This window comes from Notamacropus eugenii, chromosome 4, assembly GCF_028372415.1.
Source record: "Notamacropus eugenii isolate mMacEug1 chromosome 4, mMacEug1.pri_v2, whole genome shotgun sequence".
Taxonomy (NCBI): Eukaryota; Metazoa; Chordata; class Mammalia; order Diprotodontia; family Macropodidae; genus Notamacropus; species Notamacropus eugenii.
The window spans coordinates 274176463-274198147 of record NC_092875.1 but is presented as its reverse complement, the minus strand read 5'-3'; the positions used below and the strand labels follow the sequence as shown (position 1 = coordinate 274198147).

Sequence of the window (21685 nt, the reverse complement as noted above, 5' to 3'; positions counted from 1 at the left end):
TAAGCACCTAATTCAGGCAAGGCTGGTGAGAGAGCTACATAACTTAGATTTTTGAGTGACTGACTAGATTCCAACCTAGTTTACCCATTAGTGAAGGGGAAGTGGTCATATAACATGCCATCAACTCTTCTGTGAGTATAGATTTAGAACGGAGGGGACATTAGAGATTATCTAATCCAATTTATTTATTTTATAAGAGAGGAAATTAAGACCCAGAGAGTTCTAAATCCACAGACAATAACAGAAGCCCAACTCCAAATCCCACTCCCTTTCTACCATACAATGCTCCCATGACTATAACTGAGCAGCATCAGATTTCTGTTCATTTTGTAAGGCAGCTGTTCCCCTAGTAGTGACCAGCGTCTAGGTATGGTGAAGTTTTATGCTTTTAAAAAACTAGCCAATAGGCTCAGATGTCACATTTTTGTATTGTGCTATAGTGTAAAACTACCCTGGGATGGTTGAATTGTATTGTTGGTAAAATTGCACACCAGTTTGCTTCTGGCCAGAATCTTTCTGACAACAGTGAAAAGCGAGGGACCAGCCACATTGTCACTGTCATCTTCACTTTCAAGAAGAAAAGAAAGTTGATTGTGGCAGCTTTTGAAACCTTGTGTGACATTTCTTTGCTATTTCTAGTCTTAAATATTTGTATTCCTAAGAGCATAGGAAATTCAGCTGGGAGTCTTTCCTCCTACATATGCCTCAGATGAACTCTTCTTGGGATAATATTGTATCAGTCCCACATCTTTGATGTGTAATACGGATTAAACTCAAAAACTGAGGTTATCAAAACATTTTATGACAGTGTATTCTCTCTGGACTCTGTAAAGTTTTCAGAAGCATGTGTGTAGGGGAGGGCAATACAATTCCCATTCCAGACTCATGTACCCTTAAATCATCAATCTCTTCACTTTTCTAGATGTCTCTGTGGTGTTAGCTAGGTGCATTTTATTTGAGGCAATGTTTGAGACTTAATTCACCACTTCAGTATTTAGATTTATGAACATTCAATTGAAGTAAGAAATTTTGGCTAGGAGGACATTTTATCTGTGTTACATGAAAAGTTTTACAAAGGGAAGTCACTACAGCCTCTTTCATAGTCCTGCAAGATTCATTCTGCTAAACACGAGCAAGAAATACATCAAGACTCAGCTTTATTTAACCTACAGTTAGAGCTCAAAAAAGAGTAAGTTTAGTGGATCCCATTTATTCCTGTCTAGGGAGGTAGGCATGGAGAAGGGCAGAAGAGAGTGGGAGTGATGGTGAAAGGAGAAATTGAGGGCTAAATGCAGTGTTTGACTTTCATAGGAGCCTAGGTTTAGGGTGGGGAAGAACCTCAGAGTGTAACCCTTTCATTTTACATATGAGGAAACTGAGGCTCAAGGAAATTAAATGACTTGCTGAGAGTCATACAGAACTTAGCAACAGAGCTGAGGTTTGAACCAGGTCTTCTGATTTGAAATTCAACCCTCTTGTTACTCCCTCACTAAGAGCTATTCATAGCTGGGAAAGACAGCAGCTCAGCAATTCCCATTAGGGTGGGGGCACAGATTAATTAATTAATAGAATTAAATTATATTTCCATTCTTCTAGTCTCTGAACTTGTCACATTCAGATGCCGAGGTGGCAAAGTTCCTTCCAAGCTACTTTTTACCCTATATTGAAGACAAAGGGCAGAGGAAAAGAAGTTAAAGCAGGTGATACAGGCAAAATCTTGAACAAGCTTAAAAACTATTAATATTTTATTAGGTGCCCATGATATGCTTTGCCATGTTAGAATACAAATACAATTACTCCTTGTATCAGTCCTATACTTTGCTGGGATAGGGATCATTTAGTCCAGGAGTGTCAAAATAGAATACCAAAAGTAGCCCCTAAAAATTTCTGATATTGTATTTGCCATAGAAAAAAGGGTCGGTCTCTTTTTGGCTTTGGAGAACAAGTGGGATGGAGGCAGGATGGCTGTGCACTGAGGAGTAGCCTTGGAGTTTTTGAACCACCTGGGAAAGAAGGTGGCTATCAGGGAGGGGCTGCTACTGACTAAAGGAAACCATCAAACCTTGTGTTTTCACTCTGTCAAAGTCATCATTTTGTTCATCTGGGCTGGATCACCCTTTCTCTCCCACCCTAAGATGTCTACTGGAAGATTTATCTTCTTCAGTAAGCTAGGACCCTCATCAGAACATGTGCTAAGACAGAAGGATAATATCACAAAGGTTCCTCAGGTATAACTATGATGTGTGCACATTATGATATTCAGTAAGTTATTGCAGATATCAATCTATCACACAACTCTCTACCTCAGTCCCTAATCTTGTCTAGCAGACATGAAGAACCTCAAGATGACATTCTTAGAAGCCTGGAAGAGTTTTTAATGAGAAAAAAGAGAAGTGGGTTGTCACATGTGAAGCAGGATGTGGCTCTACCATTTATTTAGGTCACATGGAAGAGTTCTAGGAAAGACAAAAGGGAAGAAAATGTATCAAAAGGAAAGATTTCCCAACACATCAGGTCCTGAGTTTTCAGAAAAAGACTATGAGAAAATGAAAGAGGAAGTAATAAAAGGAGTAGGAGTTGAAACACAGTGGGACCATGGGGAAATATTAGGAAGCCCATGGATTATCTTTTAGAGGTTTAGTTGGAAATGTCTTCACATTGTGAGCCTCTCCCCCACCCCTAACTTGTTGTGCAGGATTCTAATTGTGCTAAGATGACAATCATGGTGTCTATAGACATAAGGAATTAGACGAAAAGGTGTCAGCTGTGCAGATCCTGCTTGAATACAATACTGTACCTACGAATACAGAATATGAGCAGACATGGCATCTGGAAATGGTAACCATAGAATGTTTAAGACAGGATGTATTTTATAAAACACAGGGAAAGAATGCAATATAGGAAAAAAACACAAAACCTGTGATTGGACTACCTTTTTCCATTATTAATTATATAAAATTTAAAATGACAATGAATCTTAGCAATTGATTTTGAAGCCCATGGGAAGAGAAATGGTCTATTTTGTACTCATGAAAGGATATTTAGGCCTCTCGGTGATCAATTTCTTTTTCACTTTATTCCTGAAGTTACCAAGTTGTATAAGTAGAACTAGAAGCTATTCATTTTAATCAGATATCTCCAGGGAATCAATGTCATTGGTTTTTTTTCCTGCCATTTGTTCTTTTTTTTTTTTTTTTAATGTTGACAGTAGTTGAAAAGGCAACACACAAGGTAAATTTTGTTTTTAAAAATGCTCTCGGACCAGTGCATGTTGAAATAAAAACAAACAATAGACATATTAGGTATTTACATGGTAATAGAAGTGAAAGTTTACAAACATGAGGCTTTTTCTTGTCATCCAACACTTATAGAAAAGTTCAGTGAACAAAAATATGTCTTTTCAAACCTCACACCACAGACAGTAAGTACAGTAATTCTTTAGAGCCTTAGCTGCTGGCTATAAACAGTCCCATAAAAATCTCCCATTACTTAGAAATTATAATCTAAATCACGAAAAACAAATCAATCCATTAAGGCATATACTATAATGCAGTTAAAATTAAACTTTTGGTAATAAAAATGCCTCTCCAATCACTGGAAGCAGCTAAAGAAATAGTCTTTCCATTTTCCTTTCCACAATGCCTTACCTGAATAGCTAGAGAAAGTGTTTTCTTAGACACCATAATCTTACTGCTGTTTCTAATGCCCAAATAACCAAAGGCTGAAAATTTCCATACCTTGCAAATTATGGTTTGTCAACAGAACATAGATCTTCTTTAAACTATAACACTGACTTTAAAATGAAAAGTCTCGGTCCCTTTCTGCTGAAGAAAAGGCTGCTGCTGAACTGTACCTGCGGCAGAATGATGTTTATGGGACTAGGTTTCCAGGGGTGGGAGTGGGTGTTTCTCAGTCACTGACTTCACATAGAATATGGTTAGTTTGATGACATTTCCCCATCCTTTTTAAATGAGTCCAAATATATGGAAAATACAAGGAATTCCTGCAGTGTGTATCCTGCAGATAGTGACTTTATAAATGAGTACATTTGGTCTGAAAAGAGTTGTGTCACAATTTGCCAATATGGATCACATTTTAAGGTAATTAGGGTCAGAGTGTATATGTTTTAATTGGGATCTATTCTTTTCCTTCTAAGTTTGGATTCAGATGGTGGCTTAGACAGATTAGGTTACCAGCAGATGAGTAATTTATGCTCTGAACCAGTCAGTCCCCAGTTATTCTTTTTAATTCTGCTTCACCAGTCGAGAAATAGGGTATCTCTTTCAGTGTATAGTATACAGAATCTTCCTGAGTTATTTCAGCCTTTAGTTTCAGGAACCAGGCGCAGTGGCTAATCCAGGCACATTGAAATAACTTGTGCAACCAGTTTTTGGTGTGTGTAAGTGTGTGTGTGTGTGTGTGTGTGTGTGTGTGTGTGTGTGTGTGTAAAATGTGGCATCTGTCTATGCCAATTGGAAAAAAAAAAGTATTTCTTTGTTCTAAGGCTGTTGTTGATATTGCACTTCTGTGGCTGTGTAGAAGTCATCCAGCACACTCTGTAAATAATCAAACGTTGGCCTTTCTTCTGCTTTCTCATTCCAGCACAATTTCATGATGTCATAGAGCTCATCTGGACAGTTTTCCATGCGTGGCATCCTGTATCCCTGCCCCAGAGCCATCATCACATCAGCGTTAGTCCTCCCTGAGGCAAACAAAACACACCGTTCAGAAAACCAGCTTGAATACATCTGCTCTTAAGTAGGGCAGTGTTTTCCTGCTACCCACGTCCTACAGCCACTAGTATAAGCAAGTTTTGGAGGCTAAGGAGACTGCTCTGACAGACTAAAAATATACATTTCACTCTTGGGTTTCCAATCCTGCCAAATAATTCAGAATGAGGCATAGGGGAAATAAGGGAAATAAGACTGTGTATGCCCCAAGAGCCAGCAAAGTTTGTAGAAAGCAAGTCTTTTTGCTCAGTCGCATCCAATTTCCTTCAATGATTTGAGCTAATGTATGTGGAGTCCATCTATGTGAGGCATTTGTTTTCTTCTTTTTAAGCCCACTCATTCATTCCCAGTTGTCAAAACTCTTCTCCTAGCCTTCTCAATTCTCTTGCTCCTTCTGCCCTTTTTATTTACACTCTTAGGTTCTATCAACATTGTCCAAATAAAAGAAAAGTTTGTAAAGTTGCACAGAAAAGTGGGGGTGGGTTACCCAGTCAAACCATCTGGGGCACTCAAACAATGTGGGTTCTTTTAATTGCTAGGATGAGTCCCAACTTACCAAATGTCATGGCAAGGATGCTCGATTTGGCATCTGAGGATCTGGATTGTGTTGTTTATTACTTGAGTGACCTCAGGTAAACCACTTAACATTCTCTGGTAAGTTTGTGCCTCTGGGACTCAGTTTATTCATCTTTGTAATGAGGGCAGTTTCCAGCTCTAAATTTATGATCTTGTGGTTCATTCTCAAAGGCACAGACTGATGATCTGGGTGAGATCAATTGTCTATACATAACATGCTTCTGTAAATTTATTGAGTCATCTTTTAACGAGAAAAATTTCTGAGGGATAGAGGTAAGTGAGTTTGAACCACATCTCATTATCTAAATTTTTTTATTTTAAAATGTATTTTATTTCTTCCAATTACATGTGAAGACAATTTTTAAGATTCATTTAAAAAAATTTTGAGTTCCAAATTCCAAAATTTCCCCCTCCCTTTGTCCCCTCACTCCTCCCTAAGAAGGTAAGCATTTTGATATAGATTATATGTGTTCAGCCTTTTTCAAAATCAAAAACTTCATATTCTATCTGGCATGTCTATTACTTGAATTAGGTGGCAAATAACATAACATGACAAAGAAAATTTTGCCAGTACTGGAGCTATGAGAATTTAGAAAGGATGGTTGAATCTCTAGGGCTAACTGAAAGCCTGATCTGTTGGCCTGTGACAATGAAGTGACTCTACATTTTGAGGATTTGGTTCATTTTTTCCAGAGGAAGTCATTCATTATTTGAAGGTGGGCCAGGGCATAAGAAGGATAATAAGGGTGATAAAGAACAGTAAGTGAATGGTGTTTAACAATGCAATTCAACAAACACGAATTAGAAGTCTACTACGTGCAAGGTATTTTGCTAGGTAGGCACTAGGACTCCAAAAAAAAAAAAAGGAAACAATCCTTGCCTTCTTATTTATATTTTATTGAATATATCAGATGGATCAAGCAGGCTTAAATTCAACAAGTATTTATTGAGAACTTACTATGAATAAGACAATGGTCTAGGCACTGCAATCTGCTCTCCTGGTGTTTTTTCTCACAAACGCTAGACATCTAACATAAATGGAATTTTGTCTTAGAAAAGTCTAGACAGCAGCAATGGATTATTTTGACTCGTGTAGTTTACTAAGTGCTATAGTACAAGTATTATCAGATCCATTTTACAGAGGAGGAAACAGAGGTTTTCTAATGTTAACTGTCTCACCTAAGGACACATGGTGATAAAGTGTCAAAGCTGAGACCAACCCAGGCTTCCTGACCATAAATCCTGAGCAATTTCCAGCAAATTATGTCATAATCTAATAATTTGAAAATCTTAATATTAGGCAGTGAGGAATTGAGAAAATTGCCATGCCTCTTATACAGATTCTGGAGATATGGTTCTGTATTGCTGGTGTACATTTTTTGGGTTTATTCTAAAACATATATACACACATACATATATACACATATGTGTGTATACACACAAATTACAGACATTTACATATAAAAATATATACATTGACATATATGACATATATATATATATATATATATGTACACACACGCATATCTGTATTTGGTAAACCTCTCAAGAAGTAATGGGTTTCTAACTGTTTTCCCTTCCTCCTGTCTCTTTGTTTTCTAAGTTAAGTTTCATGCAGGTGATAAATGAATCTTCCTCCTGCACATATCTGACCACGTCACTCTTCTGTTAAAACACAACAACTTCAGTCACTGCTTTTCCCTACTAGGAAAAGGTAGTGACTGACATTTTCCTTAGTCTGACATTGAAGGTCTTTTGTAATTTGGCATCATTTTACTTTTCCAGTCTTTCCTATGCATCTTTATACATTTTATATTCCAGTCAGACTGGACTACCATCTGTTTTCCAATCTTGCCCTCCTCTCTCCTGCTCCCATGTATTTACTTAGGTCATCTCCACATGCCTAGAGTTAATTCCTGCCTTACTGCTTACCCTCTCTTCCTTCAAAGGCCCAGCTGAGGCATCACCTCTTCCATCAAGCCTTCCCTGAGCCTCTCTACTCCACTGAAAGTTATTTCTCTCTCCTGAAAAATCCATTTTTCTGGATCATTTCTTTGCCCTAATCACATTCTCCCCTTACTAGACTGTAAGTCACTTGAGGGCAAGGATTGCATCTTTTTTTATTCTTATATCTAACACAATGCCTTGCATACAGTTAGCTCAAGAAATATTGCTTCAATTGGGCAAAAGTGCTGACATGATCTTACTAGGGAAATCAATCAAACAAAAGGAAGAGGGGTTTGTCATTTGAAAGCTAGTAAAGTGAAAAACAAAAACTTAGTATTTATATTTTTCCATACATATATATATTTGTTTCATTTTTTTTGCTTCATTTTTCAGATGCATGTGACCTGGGTTTTTAGTAAGCAATCCACTACCTACTTATGCTGTTGGTGTTTGGCCCTTTGTTGCTTTCTATCCCATTTTAGCTATTTTTAAATATATATACACATATATATGTAGTTTTATTTTTTTAAACTAGGTATGGTGTTGATGACTTACAATGTAAGCTTCTGGGGTAAAGGCAGGAACTATGTGCTATGTCAGAATCATGTTAAAATGTTAGAGCTGGAAAGCACCTTACAGATAATCTCATTCAAATGCTTTTAGTATATAGCAATTATCAGGTGGTGACAGCTCAGTTAACTAAGATCATTCCTTATCTCTGCCAAAGGTTTACCATCAGAGGTTTTGGGGTAAACTCTAAATGACAGATTTGGAGAGTGAAGCATGTGAATAGTTCCCCCCCTCCCCCCAATCTAATGCAGAATATCACTAGGGATGTATGCATTCAAGCTAACTTCCTCTGGTTACAACAACTGGTATTGATACTGAGACATGGGAGACACTGGCACAGGACTGTCCAGCATGGAGTGCCTATGTCAAAGAAGGTATCCTGCTCTATGAGCAAAGCAGAATTGCAGTAGCTCAAAAGAAATGTGAGATGAGCAAATTTAGAGACATCTCTACCACAGATGTTCATATATACTATTTGTACCCAACTTGCAACAGCCTTCCAAGTTCACATTGGTCTGATCAGCCACAGTCAGACACACTGACCCTGACATCATGATATCATTTTGGTCCTTTTCAATTCCTCAAATTCCACAAATATTCTAGATCTTGATAGCAATTCTAGATCTTGATAGGGGTTATTACAGTGAGACAATTTTGCCCACTCTTACCTCAGAAGTACAGTCTCTGACTATATACAAGATAGGAATTGACTAAATGGAAAGCTTCACACAAATGTCAATGTAATGCCTGAAGCCCAGGGAGAAATTTGCATAACTTTCTTTATCTGAGGTTTCTGTTCACCACAGAAGAGCTGTGGTATTTCCAAGGCTCATGCACTGAGCGAGCCTTAGCCTTTGTATTGAGCCTGATTCTTGGACCAGCTTCAGAAGGAAGGAATGCTTTTACTTCTGATAAGTTCTAGGTTTCCTGCTGTGGAGGTCTAATATTCAGTGTAATATATGCATAATGATTGCAGATGTGGTTGGGTATTTCTCTTCCCATTCCCTTTTAAGGTGGCTGTAGTTAAGTAAATAAGGTCAGGCGGCTTTGATGAAAGCTACTTCCTCCTCAGGGTGTCCTGGTCCCATCCCCACTCCCAGCTCTTTTCCTCATCATTATATGTGTCCTCCTATATCCATTTTTTGAAGTTATTTCTTTTACTGGCAGTGAAGCAGCAGCTTCTGAGTACCCAGACAGAGTAAAACACAGCTGGGCAGTAGCTGAAAATCTGATATGCTGTTCGTGGTTGTTTTGCCACATGGAAGGAAAGGAATAATCTGACTGATACAGTGAAAAGAGCACTTAACTCTGAGGTTATAAGATCTAGATTCAATATACCATATATGCTTACTACCTGTATAGTAATGAGTGGATTGGACTGAAAGGGCTCAGAGATCCCTTCCAACTCAAGGCAGTGATGTGAAACAGTGAGTAGGAAGGTTGGATTGTGAGGAAAACAGTTCAAATCCCACCTCAGACACCAGTTGTGTAACCCTGGATACATCATTTAACCTCTCTCAGCTGTAAAGTGGAGATACCTACCTTACAGGATTGTTGTGAGGATCAAATAATATAGGTACAGGGCTTCATTTTGTTTGCTTTGCATTATTAAATTTGCCATTATTAAATTTATTGTCCTACATGTACTTTTTTTATATAAGTCAGGTAGACATGGAGAAAGGATTGGGATACAGAGAGACAAGAAAGGGGAAGAATAAAGACGAGGAGGAGGAAGATCATGGTGGTGATGGCAACAGTCTAAGGATAGAATAATACAGAGACAGAATAAGAAACAATCCCTCCAGTTGAGAAGTTAGACAAACAGGCTCCTGTGCTCAGTAATCCCCAAAGGCATTCATGTGAGCCACCTTTGCTCCAAGTTCATTTGTGCAAATAGTTTTGTGAGCTCCGCTAGAGCAGCAGTATATCATGTTATTACACAAAAGTCTTTAAGAGAAGGGTGATCTCTCATACAGGAACTAGTCAGGACTTCTAATTCTATCATAATATTAAAGATTCTACTTTTAATGCCACTTGTGCCCAGAATGTTGTTCAAAGTAAACACATGAAGGAAAACTTGGAGGAAATGGTGATCTGGTGTCATATTGGCAGAAATATAATCATTGTCTCCAAATGAAGACTTTGGAGCTTTTGCAATAAGAACTTTTCCCCAAAGCATGCCAGCACTGATTCTTGAAATGAATCACCAATCTAGAGTTGGAAGTGACCTTAACGTTAATCTAGTCTAATTCCTTCACTTTACAGATGAAGGAAAAGTGGTCCAGGGAGGCTCAGAGACTTGACCAAGGTCACACAGATAGTGTCAGCAGTGGGATTTCAAGCCAGTCCTTTCATTCCAGAGTTAGTGCTCTTTCCACTGGGTCATACTCCATGTGCAAAAATGTGAGTGAGATACAACATTGGATGAAAGTTGACAAGGAGATGCCTATCTGAGCTATTGTTAATATGATGCAGAAATCACAGATCATGTTTTGAATGGTGCTGGAAGACCTGGAGAACAAGAATAGAGAGGCAAAAAATTTCTAGAAACTGAAGGAGATTTGGTAATCTTTGACTTTGCTAAACAGTCTTATAGAAATAGAACCATATTCTGCTGCCCAAGGGGATCAGAAAGCTACAGATTTTTCTCTCTCCTTAATGAAAAAAAGACAAGTGAGCAAAAATCAACATGATGTGGAAAAATTCTTAAAAAAAAAGAAATCAGGTTTCAAGACTACTGCTAACATCAGTGCCATTCAACCCTCTTCCATCCATGTGTGCACATTACAATAAGATGACTCCAAATAATTGATCAAAGGTTAAATTATGCTCAACATACTCTGCTTCAAAGACCAGGGAAGTTTATAGCTAATTTTCTTCCAACAAAAATAAGTTATAAAGTTCTAACTCTTTAAGAGTTATCCTTCGGCTAATTATAAAACTTGATATCTAGAACAACTCAATCCTTACCACGTTCTACATAATTCCATCTTAGTGATTCTTGTTGCTACAGTTCCAAGCCTAAGAAGTTGCCTTATTTATTTTTATCAGAATGGGAAGGCTGCTGATAGTCACAGAATCTCAAGAGTTGGAAGGGTTGTTAAAAGGCCACCTAGTCCAAACTGTGCCTGAACAAGAATTCTCTTTATATATTGCTAGTCTCCAATATATTCTTCCGTTCTCTTCCACTGCTCCTTTTAGTTGATTTTTTCCCCACACATGCTAGGAAGCAAAACAATATATAAAAAATGAACACAACTAAGTGGATAACAAACAAGTTTATAGTACCTGGATAAGGAATTTTCCCATAGGTTACGATTTCATATAGGAGAATTCCAAAGGACCAGACATCTGATTTAATAGTAAAGTATCCGAAGTTTATTGCTTCTGGAGCTGTCCACTTAATAGGAAATTTTGCACCTATGAAACAAGACATGTTTAGTTATGATTAGCTGGAAAAAATATTAGCATGCACATGGGAAATAATACTTGTTTTAAAATGTTTGTATTTGTGTAGATAAATATCTTTAAAGTATAAAGCACTAGAGACATTAGCTCCCTCAAACTCTAAAAAAAAAATGGTTGCCCAATTCTTTTACTTTGTAAGTAGGAAAATAGATTTAGTTGTGTATTAGTTGAGAACTATAATTTTCAGCAAATCTTAGGGTTTCCATCACCACAAGTGACTTCTATATAAAGAATGAAAACAGAAGTGTTATGAGGGATGAGGTCTTTATATACACAAAAGTCAAAGTAGAGAGTCAGCCTTAGCTTGGGAAGAGCTTCTAATGTCTTTCTTCTGTCAGCAAATCAAAGGATTTAGGCTTGAACTGTAACTTCGAGCACTTAGGAAACACTAAAGTTGATGGAGTTTTCAGTAAGTATATTTTGCAGAGAGCTGAGCCTTCAACATGACTTTACTTGGTGCTCTGTGTGGTGCCAGATCAAAATTCAAAGCAAAAAGAGCACTCTTATTTATATGACACATCTCAATGAAATGTGAAAGAATGAAATGAAACTTGCAAGACTTAATGAAAGACTCTAAGGCTCTTTCAGAGGGCAGTCTTTATAATGAATCGAGTTCATCAGCTCAACTTCAGCTACTGTTTGTACTAGTCTCACCTTCCAAACTTGATTTAGTGGTGAGCTAGAGAAACTGCTTTCTCAAGATGACTAGGTCTCTGTGGGCAGAGAGTGATCTTTCAACATAACAGAAGCAGATATAGAACAAATTGCAACCATATTTTGAAATTATTTCTTCATCAACTCTCTAAGTGGGGCCAATTCTTCCAAATGGCATCAGAAACAAATACATATGTCATACTCTTTTAAATTATAAGAGAAATGATCTGAGCCAACTCATCAATCTTTGTCCCTTTAGAATGAGGAAAGGTAATAAAAAAATAATCCTCGCACTGTTCATGAGAAAGAATGTCAGAATCCAAAGTATCACAGAAGACTGCTATTAAAATGAGAGTCATTTTGTCCTAAACCTCACCTACATCCTTATTTTTTTCAAACCTTCCTCTTTATAGATGATAATGAATAGATAGCCCTCAAAAATAGTACTGGGCATGATACGCAAACAAAGAATTGCTCAAATTTTTTGTTGTCAGTTTTTTTAATGTGCTGGAAATTTATTTCTATTCCTTTATCTTTAGTTAATATGTAATAACTGAACCAGGTTATGAAAGCAGATCAATTTGCAACATTATGTTGACTAAAGTGAGCATTATGGTGGCAACTTCACATTTTCATTTCCAATACAAAAAACTGGTCTAAATTGTGTTTTTGGAGATACTCGTAATGTTACTAACATTTCCTGTGTAGTTAAGAAAAGACTACTTAGCTTTCTAATTAAGCAAAAGCTTCTACATATAATGTCAAAAAAATAACAAATTTGTTAAAAAATACCAATTTTGTTAAAACCATTTTTGTCAGTTTGTTTAATCAGAGTGCAAATCGTAGTCTGCATTTTCTAGTTAAAATCATCTGGAGTCAATCAATATGAAAATTAAAAAAGCAACTTATGACTTGTCAGAATGGCAAATTAAGCAAATGATTATAGTACATTAATATTCTATAAACAAAAATTTTTTTTAAAGACAGCAGTCATCTCATAAATAATCTATACATGACAGAAAACTGGAAACCATCACCATACCTTCCCTTGCTGTATACTCATTATCTTCAATTACCCGAGCAAGGCCAAAGTCAGCAATTTTGCACATCAGTGAATCTGAAACGAGAACATTAGCTGCTCTCAGGTCTCGATGAATGTAATTCTTCCTCTCAATGTATGCCATGCCTTCTGCTATCTGTAATGAGAAGAAGAGCTCTCATTTTCTGTCCTTAGTCCACTATGTAGGACCAGCAGAGAAAAAAAAACAGCCATTTTAATACCAGAATTTTACTATCAATAGATAAGCTAAGATCATTGTTTTAAGGTCTTTTGGAAGTACCATACTCCCCAACATTTTAATGAAGATAAATCCTTTTCCTCTGAATGGTAACATTGCATTTTTATTGCTTCAGAGATTTTCCAAAAGTGACAACCTTCAAGCTACCTCCTTCAAAGACCTTGGTAGTACTGCTCCATTTCACAAATGAGACTGCAGAGGCAGAAATGGTATGGGAGTAGCCAGAAGAAACAGATTAATGGACAAAGGATCAGCATAAGTCTATCTAAAGCACCGTTTGCATTATAAGCTTTACATGTTAGGTTAGTCAATACTTGCAGCTCTTTGTCTTTTAAAAGCTTTTACAGATCCCCCATTTTGAATAGAATTTAGTTTGACAGAGAATGAAAGCAGAAGTCAAAAATTTAAGTAAAATTATAAGATTAGACATATCATTATTATTAGAAATTTACATGATGATGATAATAATATTAAAAAATGTCAAAAACCTCAGAACTGATCAAAGCAGGGAACAATAGTAACTTCAAAAGACAGATGGTGAAACATACCTCCCAGTGCTTGAGACGTGCATTCTCAGACATGGCTTAAGCACTGATTTATTTTGCTAGACTATCTGTATTTGTTACAAAGATGGGGTGAAAAGGGGTATTGTGGGTACAATGTTAGTGTGTGGTGAGAGAAAGCTTTAAAAGAGCATCAATAAAGCATTTTTAAATCCAAAAAGGAAACCATTAAATAGAGTAATTTTCTTACCACCCTGTTAAATTTTATATATGTATGTGTATATACATAAATGTGTACATGTATGTGTATATATAAACCTCTTCTAAGGAAATAAGTACAGTTTATAGTTTCTTACATAAACTTCTTATGGTTTTTTAAAACATATATTGAAATGTATGTGTACAGGATTAAGTTCCAAAGACAAAATTACAAAAAAAGGAAAAGAAAATTTGCTACACTTCCAAAATATGATTTCCAAAAACAATAGTACCAGTTCAAAAGTTAAGTAAAATCCTTACTTTAAACCTTTGAAGAATATGTTGAGTTCACTAAGAGGCAAACTATCAGATTAGTTGGATTACCATAATTCAATTCAATAAAACACTTTAAAAGAATGTACTATAGTATATGATTTAGTAGTGTGTGATGTTCTCTGCATGGCATTTTTTGAATATAATAAGATCTATGATTAAATCCAATCTACTACACGCTAGATACTAAGAATTCAAGTTTGAAAATGATACAACCCTTACATGCCAAGTGTGTACGCTGAAAGGAGACTGATTCAATATGTATAGAAATAAATAAGATATAGGGCAAGGGAGCCACCTCAAGTTTTATAAGAAAAATTAAGAAAAGAGAAAGATGACTTTTAGCTAAAGGATGGGGAGTGAGAATAGGGATGGAAATAACACCTAAGACTGAAAGAAAAACTTCCAGTGATTACTTTGTAGACACTACTTTCTGTGCCAATTCATCTCAATTAAATGCATCTAAATGTCATATCTTAATACATAATACACAATTTCATTATGGGTAACTGATTAACTATTTAATTTATGAGTTTATTTTTTAATAGCTTCATAGCAACTGCAATTCCTGTCTAAATTACCTTGCCCTGTACATTTACGAGCAAAGGCCAAAAAATGATGTCATTGTACAGAATCAGAGGGCTCACCTGTGCCTGGCACCTGTAGCAACTTTTAACCTAGCAGAATTTCATGACCTCACCTCAGATCACTGATCACTTCTGATATAAAAAAAAAATTAAAAAGATTCCAAACAGGAGAGACTGATTTTGCACTATCTTTTGGAAACTGTCATTTAAAAGATTTTGGTACATTCATATCTATCTATCTATCTATCTATCTATCTATCTATCTATCTATCTATCTATCTGTCTATCTATCATCTGTCTGTCTGTCTGCCTGTCTATCTATCATCTATCAGTCTGCCTGCCTGTCTGTCTGTCTATCTATCTATCTATCTATCTATCTATCTATCTATCTATCTATCTATCATCTATCAGTCTGCCTGTCTATCTATCTGTCTGTCTATCTATCATCTATCAGTCTGCCTGTCTATCTATCTATCTGTCTGTCTGTCTGTCTGTCTATCTGTCTATCATGTATCAGTCTGCCTGTCTGTCTACCTATCAACACATACCCATACACACATACACACACAGGCACACATGCACATTTTAGTTCTTGTAGTCTAGAGTTCGTGACCTTTTTGTTCACACATCTGAAAGTATTTTGAAAATTGAATTCATCTGGTTATTTGCTCATCTTCTCAAATAAAGGGAGGCATTTGTAATCAGAAATGTTTTAATTACTAAATTAATAAAATAACAACAGCTAACATTTACATAGCACTTGACGGTTTACAAAGTGCTTTCCGTATCTTATCTCATTAGATCTCACAACAACCCTTCCAGGTAGCTGCTATTATCACCTTCGTTTTACAGATGAAGAACCTGGACCCAAAGAACTTAAATGCCTTGCCCACAGTCATCAGCTGGTAAGTGTCTGAGTCAGGATGTGAACTTAGGTCTTTCTGACTCCAAGCACAGCACTCCACCTACCAACTCATGAACTCAAATATTCTATTTAATTTGAGAATATCCTCAAAAAGGGGGTGGGGGGAGAAAATATTATCTAAGTCATTTAATCTCTACGTTCCTTAGATAAAACTCTATGACAAAAATGATGAGTCATTGACAGGTTGTGATCTGCTATGGAGGGCCCTGCCAGGGATTTCCCCACCAATGGCTAATGAAATCTATTTTTATTACAAAACACTTTACATACATTATTTCACGTGACCCTCATGACTATTCTTGGATGTAAGCAAGGTAGGTAGTATGAATTTAATTTTGCAGAAAAAAAAAACTGCCAGAGAAGTAAACTGCAAAGTGGAGAGCTGAACCCAGGTTTTCTAACTCCAAATGCAGTGTTCTCAGTACTGTAGTATTCGAGCAGTGCCACTGCTGCCCAAATACTACAGATATGCTCACTCTGTCTCCTAATCAACAACAAACCATGGAAAAATCCCTGTATTATTGTATACCCTCCTGCAAGTACCATTTCATTCATGGTACAAGGAAGCCAAACCAATGCCTTTCATTGCTTTGATCAATTCCCCATCAACTATTAATTGCCTTAAGCCCTATTCACTGGGTAGAGACCTAGATATTCCTAAATAAGCTGCAAGTAACAAGTAAATGATGATCACCCTTGTAGGGTTGGTGTGTCCTGCATAGGAACAAAAAAGAGAAAGGGCAATTTGTTATGAATCAATTCCACTTAAAAACCAATTATTTATGCTTCCCCAAACTTTGAGTAGTTTTAAGTAGGGTTCCCAAAGAAATGTTCTGAGAAATTATCAAAGATACTGATCTGTTTCCTCAGCAGGAAGTACAACTTAACTAAGTAGAAACTTCTCTATCCAGGTATGCTAAGAGAAAAAATAGGGTGGCAGCAACAAAATAGTTTAAAAAATTACCAGAAACAGGGTGAAGATAAGGATAAGGAACTAATTTAGGGAAATGATGAGGAGCTTGGTTTAGTAAGGTCGTAATAAGGTTGGGTTCTACTCCTCATTCTGTGGTTAGTTATCTATATCGCTTTAGTGAAGCCACTTAAATTATTATCTATCTGGGCCTCCATTTCCTTATTTGGAGAATGAGATAGGTGAACTAGAAAATTCTTAAAGGTCTCATCTAACTCAAACATTCAATTACTAGACACTATGTGATCACTGGTGGTCTTTAATCTTTAAACTTTTATTTTAAAATTTTTAATCTTTAAATATCTTTAATCTTTAACAATTTAATGGAGTGTTGGGGGTGGGGCTGAACCTGAATTGCTAAGGGTTAAGGAATAAATGGATAGTGAGGAAAGAGAGATCAAGTTCTTAGAGGTGAAACAAGTTCCCCTGGGATAGGAAGGAAAGGAGGAATGAAACAGAAATTTGAGATGGGTTTGAAGATGAGTTTCACCTTTTTTAGTAAGGTGAACCAATGAGATTGGAGGACACCTGGGATGGGGTGGGGCCCTTGAGAGGTGTAGGAAAAGTTTTAGTAGATGCTGTGGAATGTAACAATCAATAATAGATGAATAAAAAAGATATAACTTTTTTTCCCTCCAAGATAGTACGTCTCTGTGAGGTAGTGTGGTATAGTGGTAATAGGCAGTTAGCCTGGGACTCAAAGATTTGAGTTGAAGTTTCATCTCCAGCTGTGTAAGTCTGGGCAAGTCACTTAACTTCTCAGTGTCTTGGATAACTAAGAGTAGAAGCAGCAGAGTAGGTGCCAATCTGCATTTGTAGAGGGGGTTTCCTCATGGGAATTTGATACATAAATGAGATCATAACCCACAACAAAAAATATTCCTTCACATACACTAGAAAAATAACTGAATTTTGAATTACATTCATATTCTTAGAGGTGGATCTGTTCTGACTAAAACTATTGGCCACACTGATCAATTAGTTATTAGAGCCCATAGTAGTGGAATTCTGGTGACCAGGGAGCAGCTGAGTGGTGCATTGGAATAGAGTGCTGGGCTCCGAGTCAGGAAGACCTCAGTTCAAATTTACTTCCTAGCTGAGTGACCTTGGGCAAGTCACTTAACCTTGTTTGCCTCAATTCCTCAACTACAAAATGAGGTGGAAAATGAAATGACAACCATTCCAATATCTTTTCCAAGAAAACCCCAAATGGGGTCATGAAGAGTCAGACCTAACTGAAATAAGTGAAAAATAAAAGTGTCCGGGGCTGGTTAATTGCTGATCAGTTGAACAACAGCTTTAGTCTCAGTGTAGAATTGTTCTCTTGCCAAACATATAAGGACAGGTAGTCTTAGAAACAAGAACTTCTTGATTTTTATTCTATATGCCTTGCTCTTTCCTACACTTCATTTCTAAATCTGTTAGTACTGTTGTAACCACTTCATATTCAAATATAGATTTTGGTTGACTTCTTCTACCTAAGGCTGATAACTTTTTTTTCAAAAAGAGATTTTAAAAGAAAAAGTAGCTCAGCCAGCATTTCTATAGCACTTTCAGTTTTGCAAAGCAAAATGATACATATATTTGAATGATGCACATATTTTACTTCAGTTAATTTTTTTAAAAGATTAATTCAGGATTAAATAAATGTATGCCTTGTGTAAGAGAGAAAGCTTTGCTTTGATAAAAAGCCCTCACAAACTGATAACCATGCCACATGACAGAAATATTGCTCATATTTTCTACTTTATGTTTGATGCATTTTGTATTCTACTCAATAGCTTCATGATCTTACTTTTGGTTTATGTCTTATAGCCTGCCACTCAAAAGGACTATTTTTGAGCTAGGTAGGAAAACTGAGTGGGACCGTATAATTACTGTAAGTGATATTTTTAAAAATCTAGGATTTCACCAACACAGTAAACTGCTGGTGTAGAGAGAAGGCAGTGTTATTAGAGTGGAATTGGTATTGGTGCTAGAGTCAGCTAAGTGGTCCTGTGGTTAGAGCACTGGGCTTGGAATTAGGAAGATTCATCTTCATGAGTTCAAATCCAGTCTCAGACACTTACCTGAAGTGACTGAACAGCAACATAACTATTTAGTCTCACTGCCCCAACCACTTGAAAATGGAAAACTTACAGTAGGAAATATCAATTCAGAATTGTAACAGAGATCCTTTTTAAAAGTTCATAATAATATAGAGGCACATGACTCACTGGATAGAGTGTTAGGTTTGAATCTAACAAGATCTGGATTTAAATCTCTCATCTGACTCTTGGTGACTGATAAATCATGGTGGAAGGAGTGCTATATGATCATAAATAAAGAGCTGCAAGGGATTCGGAGACCATCTTGTTCAACTCCTTCATTTCATAGATGAGGAACCTGAAGCCAAGAAAGGTTATCTGACTTGTCCCAGGTCACACAGACAATAAGCTTCTTTGGGAGAATATGGATTCATGTGCTCTGACTCTAGCTGTTGTTGGTCAACTGTGTTTGACTCTTTTTGGAGCTCACTTAGAATTTTCTTGGCAAAGACATTGGAGTGGTTTGCCATTTCCTTTTCCAACTCATTTTATAGATGAGGAAACTGAGGTAAACAGGGTAATGTGACTTACCTAGGGTCACACAGCTAGTAAGTGTTTGAGGCCAGATTTGAACTCAGGCCTGCCTGTCTGTAAGCCCAGCACTCTATCCACTGTGCCATCTAGCTGCCCCTAAATAGTTCTTGTGTGAGATAATAAGCATGAACAGCTATACCGAGGAAGTTAATCAGAAAGTCTTCTTCATGAATACAGGCCAACCAGAGTTGGTTTAGATAGCAGATTGAACAAACTGAATTTTGAATAACACTAGGGGAAAAAAAGCCCTTCAGTGGAACAGAAAAAAAAAAAAAAGAGGGTTTTGCTCACTGAGTCAAAGAAGAAAAACAAGATAGACTGGAGTGTTTGACCTCTTAATACTTCCTGTGGTAATAAGGCTAGTGCCCTGTCAGAGTGAAAACTATAAAACTAAAAATAGAGAATAAAATCATACTGATCCTTTCATTTAAAGGGCACTGAGTACTCTATAAAAAAAGAAAAAAACAACCTGCAGATGTGATTGCTAAGCTGTTAATGATTTGGGAGTGGGGAGAGAATCATGGGGGAGAGTCCATGGGATTGAGAATGAGGAAATATGCTAGTTTTTAAAATAGGAAATAAAATTGATTCTTTTAATTGTAGAGTGTCATTAGGTCCTGAGAACAGTCTGGATCAGATTTTTTTTAAGGGGTAGTTTTATGAGCAATTAGAAAGAAAAGTAGCATCCGCTATTAAAAAGTATGGATAGGATCCAAACTTGGGATTGGATTACTTAATTGATACAGCTCCTTTCTATCAGTGCAAGCAGGCTCCCTCTTGGAAATTTACAGTCTTAAGAGAAGTGCCTACAGTACTGAGAGATTAAATGATTCACCTAGGTCAGAGGCAGAACTTGAACCCACGTCTTTCTGGCTCTAAGGCCAGGTCTGTATCCACTACATTCTGCTGCCATATTAGGAAGTATGGTTCATTAATAAAACTCATGTCAGACTAACCTCTTTCCTTTCGGGGTTTTATCAGGGTTACTAAGAGTTAGTAGATAAGGACATTGCTATAGACATAACATATACAGGTTCCAGTAAAGAATCTGACAAAATCTTTCAGTGTCCTAGTGGTCAAGATGGTTGGTTTTAGAATTGGAGCAATGACCAGAGTCAAAGATCAAGGTGTAATGAAACAATGTCATCCTGGAGGTAGGCCTATAATGAAAAGCCTATGGGCTTCATCCTTTGTCTGGTTATGGTCAACATTTTTTCAGTGTCTTAGAGGATAACAGCTAGCATTCTTTTATTTGCAGATAAGCCTAGTTGGGAAAGATTGCTAATATTAATTTGATAGCACTGTTATCTCAAAGGATCTTAACAGACTAAAACAATGGACTATAAATGATAAAATTAAATTCAATGTTGATGGATATAAAGTTCTGTACTTGGCTTAGGAAAACATACACACACACATACATACACACACACACACACACACACACACATACTTCATTAAGTACAGACAGGGTGAATGAGGTATGGCAAGAAAAGAGTTCATAGGAAAAAAACCAAGGAATTTCTGTGGACTGCCTACTCATTAAGTCAAAAGTGTGATGCAGCAGCCAAAAGAACTAAGGTGATCTTAGCATACGTGAACAGAGGAAGGGTTTCCAGGGACTTGAATCTTGCTGGATTATTTCCTGGTCTGACCATATCTGGAATATCATGTCTAGTTTTGGGTGTCACCTTTTAGGAAATACATTGGCTAGATGGAGCAGAATTTGTCCTAGATTGCCAGCCAAATGTAAACTCTCAGCGAATCTTATCCTAAGTAGCTGAGTTGCCCTAATGCTGAATCAAGTGTTCTATATGACTATCAGGTACATGTACCTTGATACTTACACTGGAAACAATTACATGAATATACATAGTGAATGAGCATTCACTATATATATCCATATATACATATGGATATATATATATGAACATTGACCATGTATATTCATGTAAACGTTTCCAAAAAGTATTAGAGTGAATATTTCAATTATTCTTTACCACAGGAGCTTCTGGGGGACAGGCACAGTGTTTCCTTAATGTAGCATACTGAATGTAACAGAGTTTCCTGAAAGTAGCATCCACGTACAGCTACTGGCTAAGAATCCTGGAGGCATAAAAATTAACTGCCTGTGGTTGGAAATTCTCAAGAGAGCTTCTGGGAAGAAAGCTGTAGATAAACTGTAAGATACTGCATCTTTTACATATTTAATGTGAACTGGCAGTGATTCACAAAGGATTTCCCAGGGTCACATTTACTGAATAGCTACTACGAGCCTTCGCCAAGTATTGTGTAAGATTAAAAA

The 21685-nt window shown here is 36.8% G+C and overlaps 1 protein-coding gene across 5 annotated transcripts in view; it reads right to left on the bottom strand.

The window, feature by feature from the left end:
• Positions 1–3052: 3052 nt before the first annotated feature.
• Positions 3053–21685, bottom strand: part of LYN (LYN proto-oncogene, Src family tyrosine kinase) — a 160851-nt gene continuing 142218 nt past the window's right edge. For all 5 annotated transcript variants that reach the window (XM_072604621.1, XM_072604622.1, XM_072604618.1 and 2 more), the window contains exons 11-13: positions 12988–13141; positions 11112–11243; positions 3053–4702 (exon numbers count right to left, since the gene is read on the bottom strand). In XM_072604621.1, coding sequence (XP_072460722.1) covers positions 4500–4702; positions 11112–11243; positions 12988–13141 — 489 coding nt within the window. In that variant the 3' untranslated portion in view covers positions 3053–4499. The remainder of the gene's footprint in view (positions 4703–11111; positions 11244–12987; positions 13142–21685) is intronic.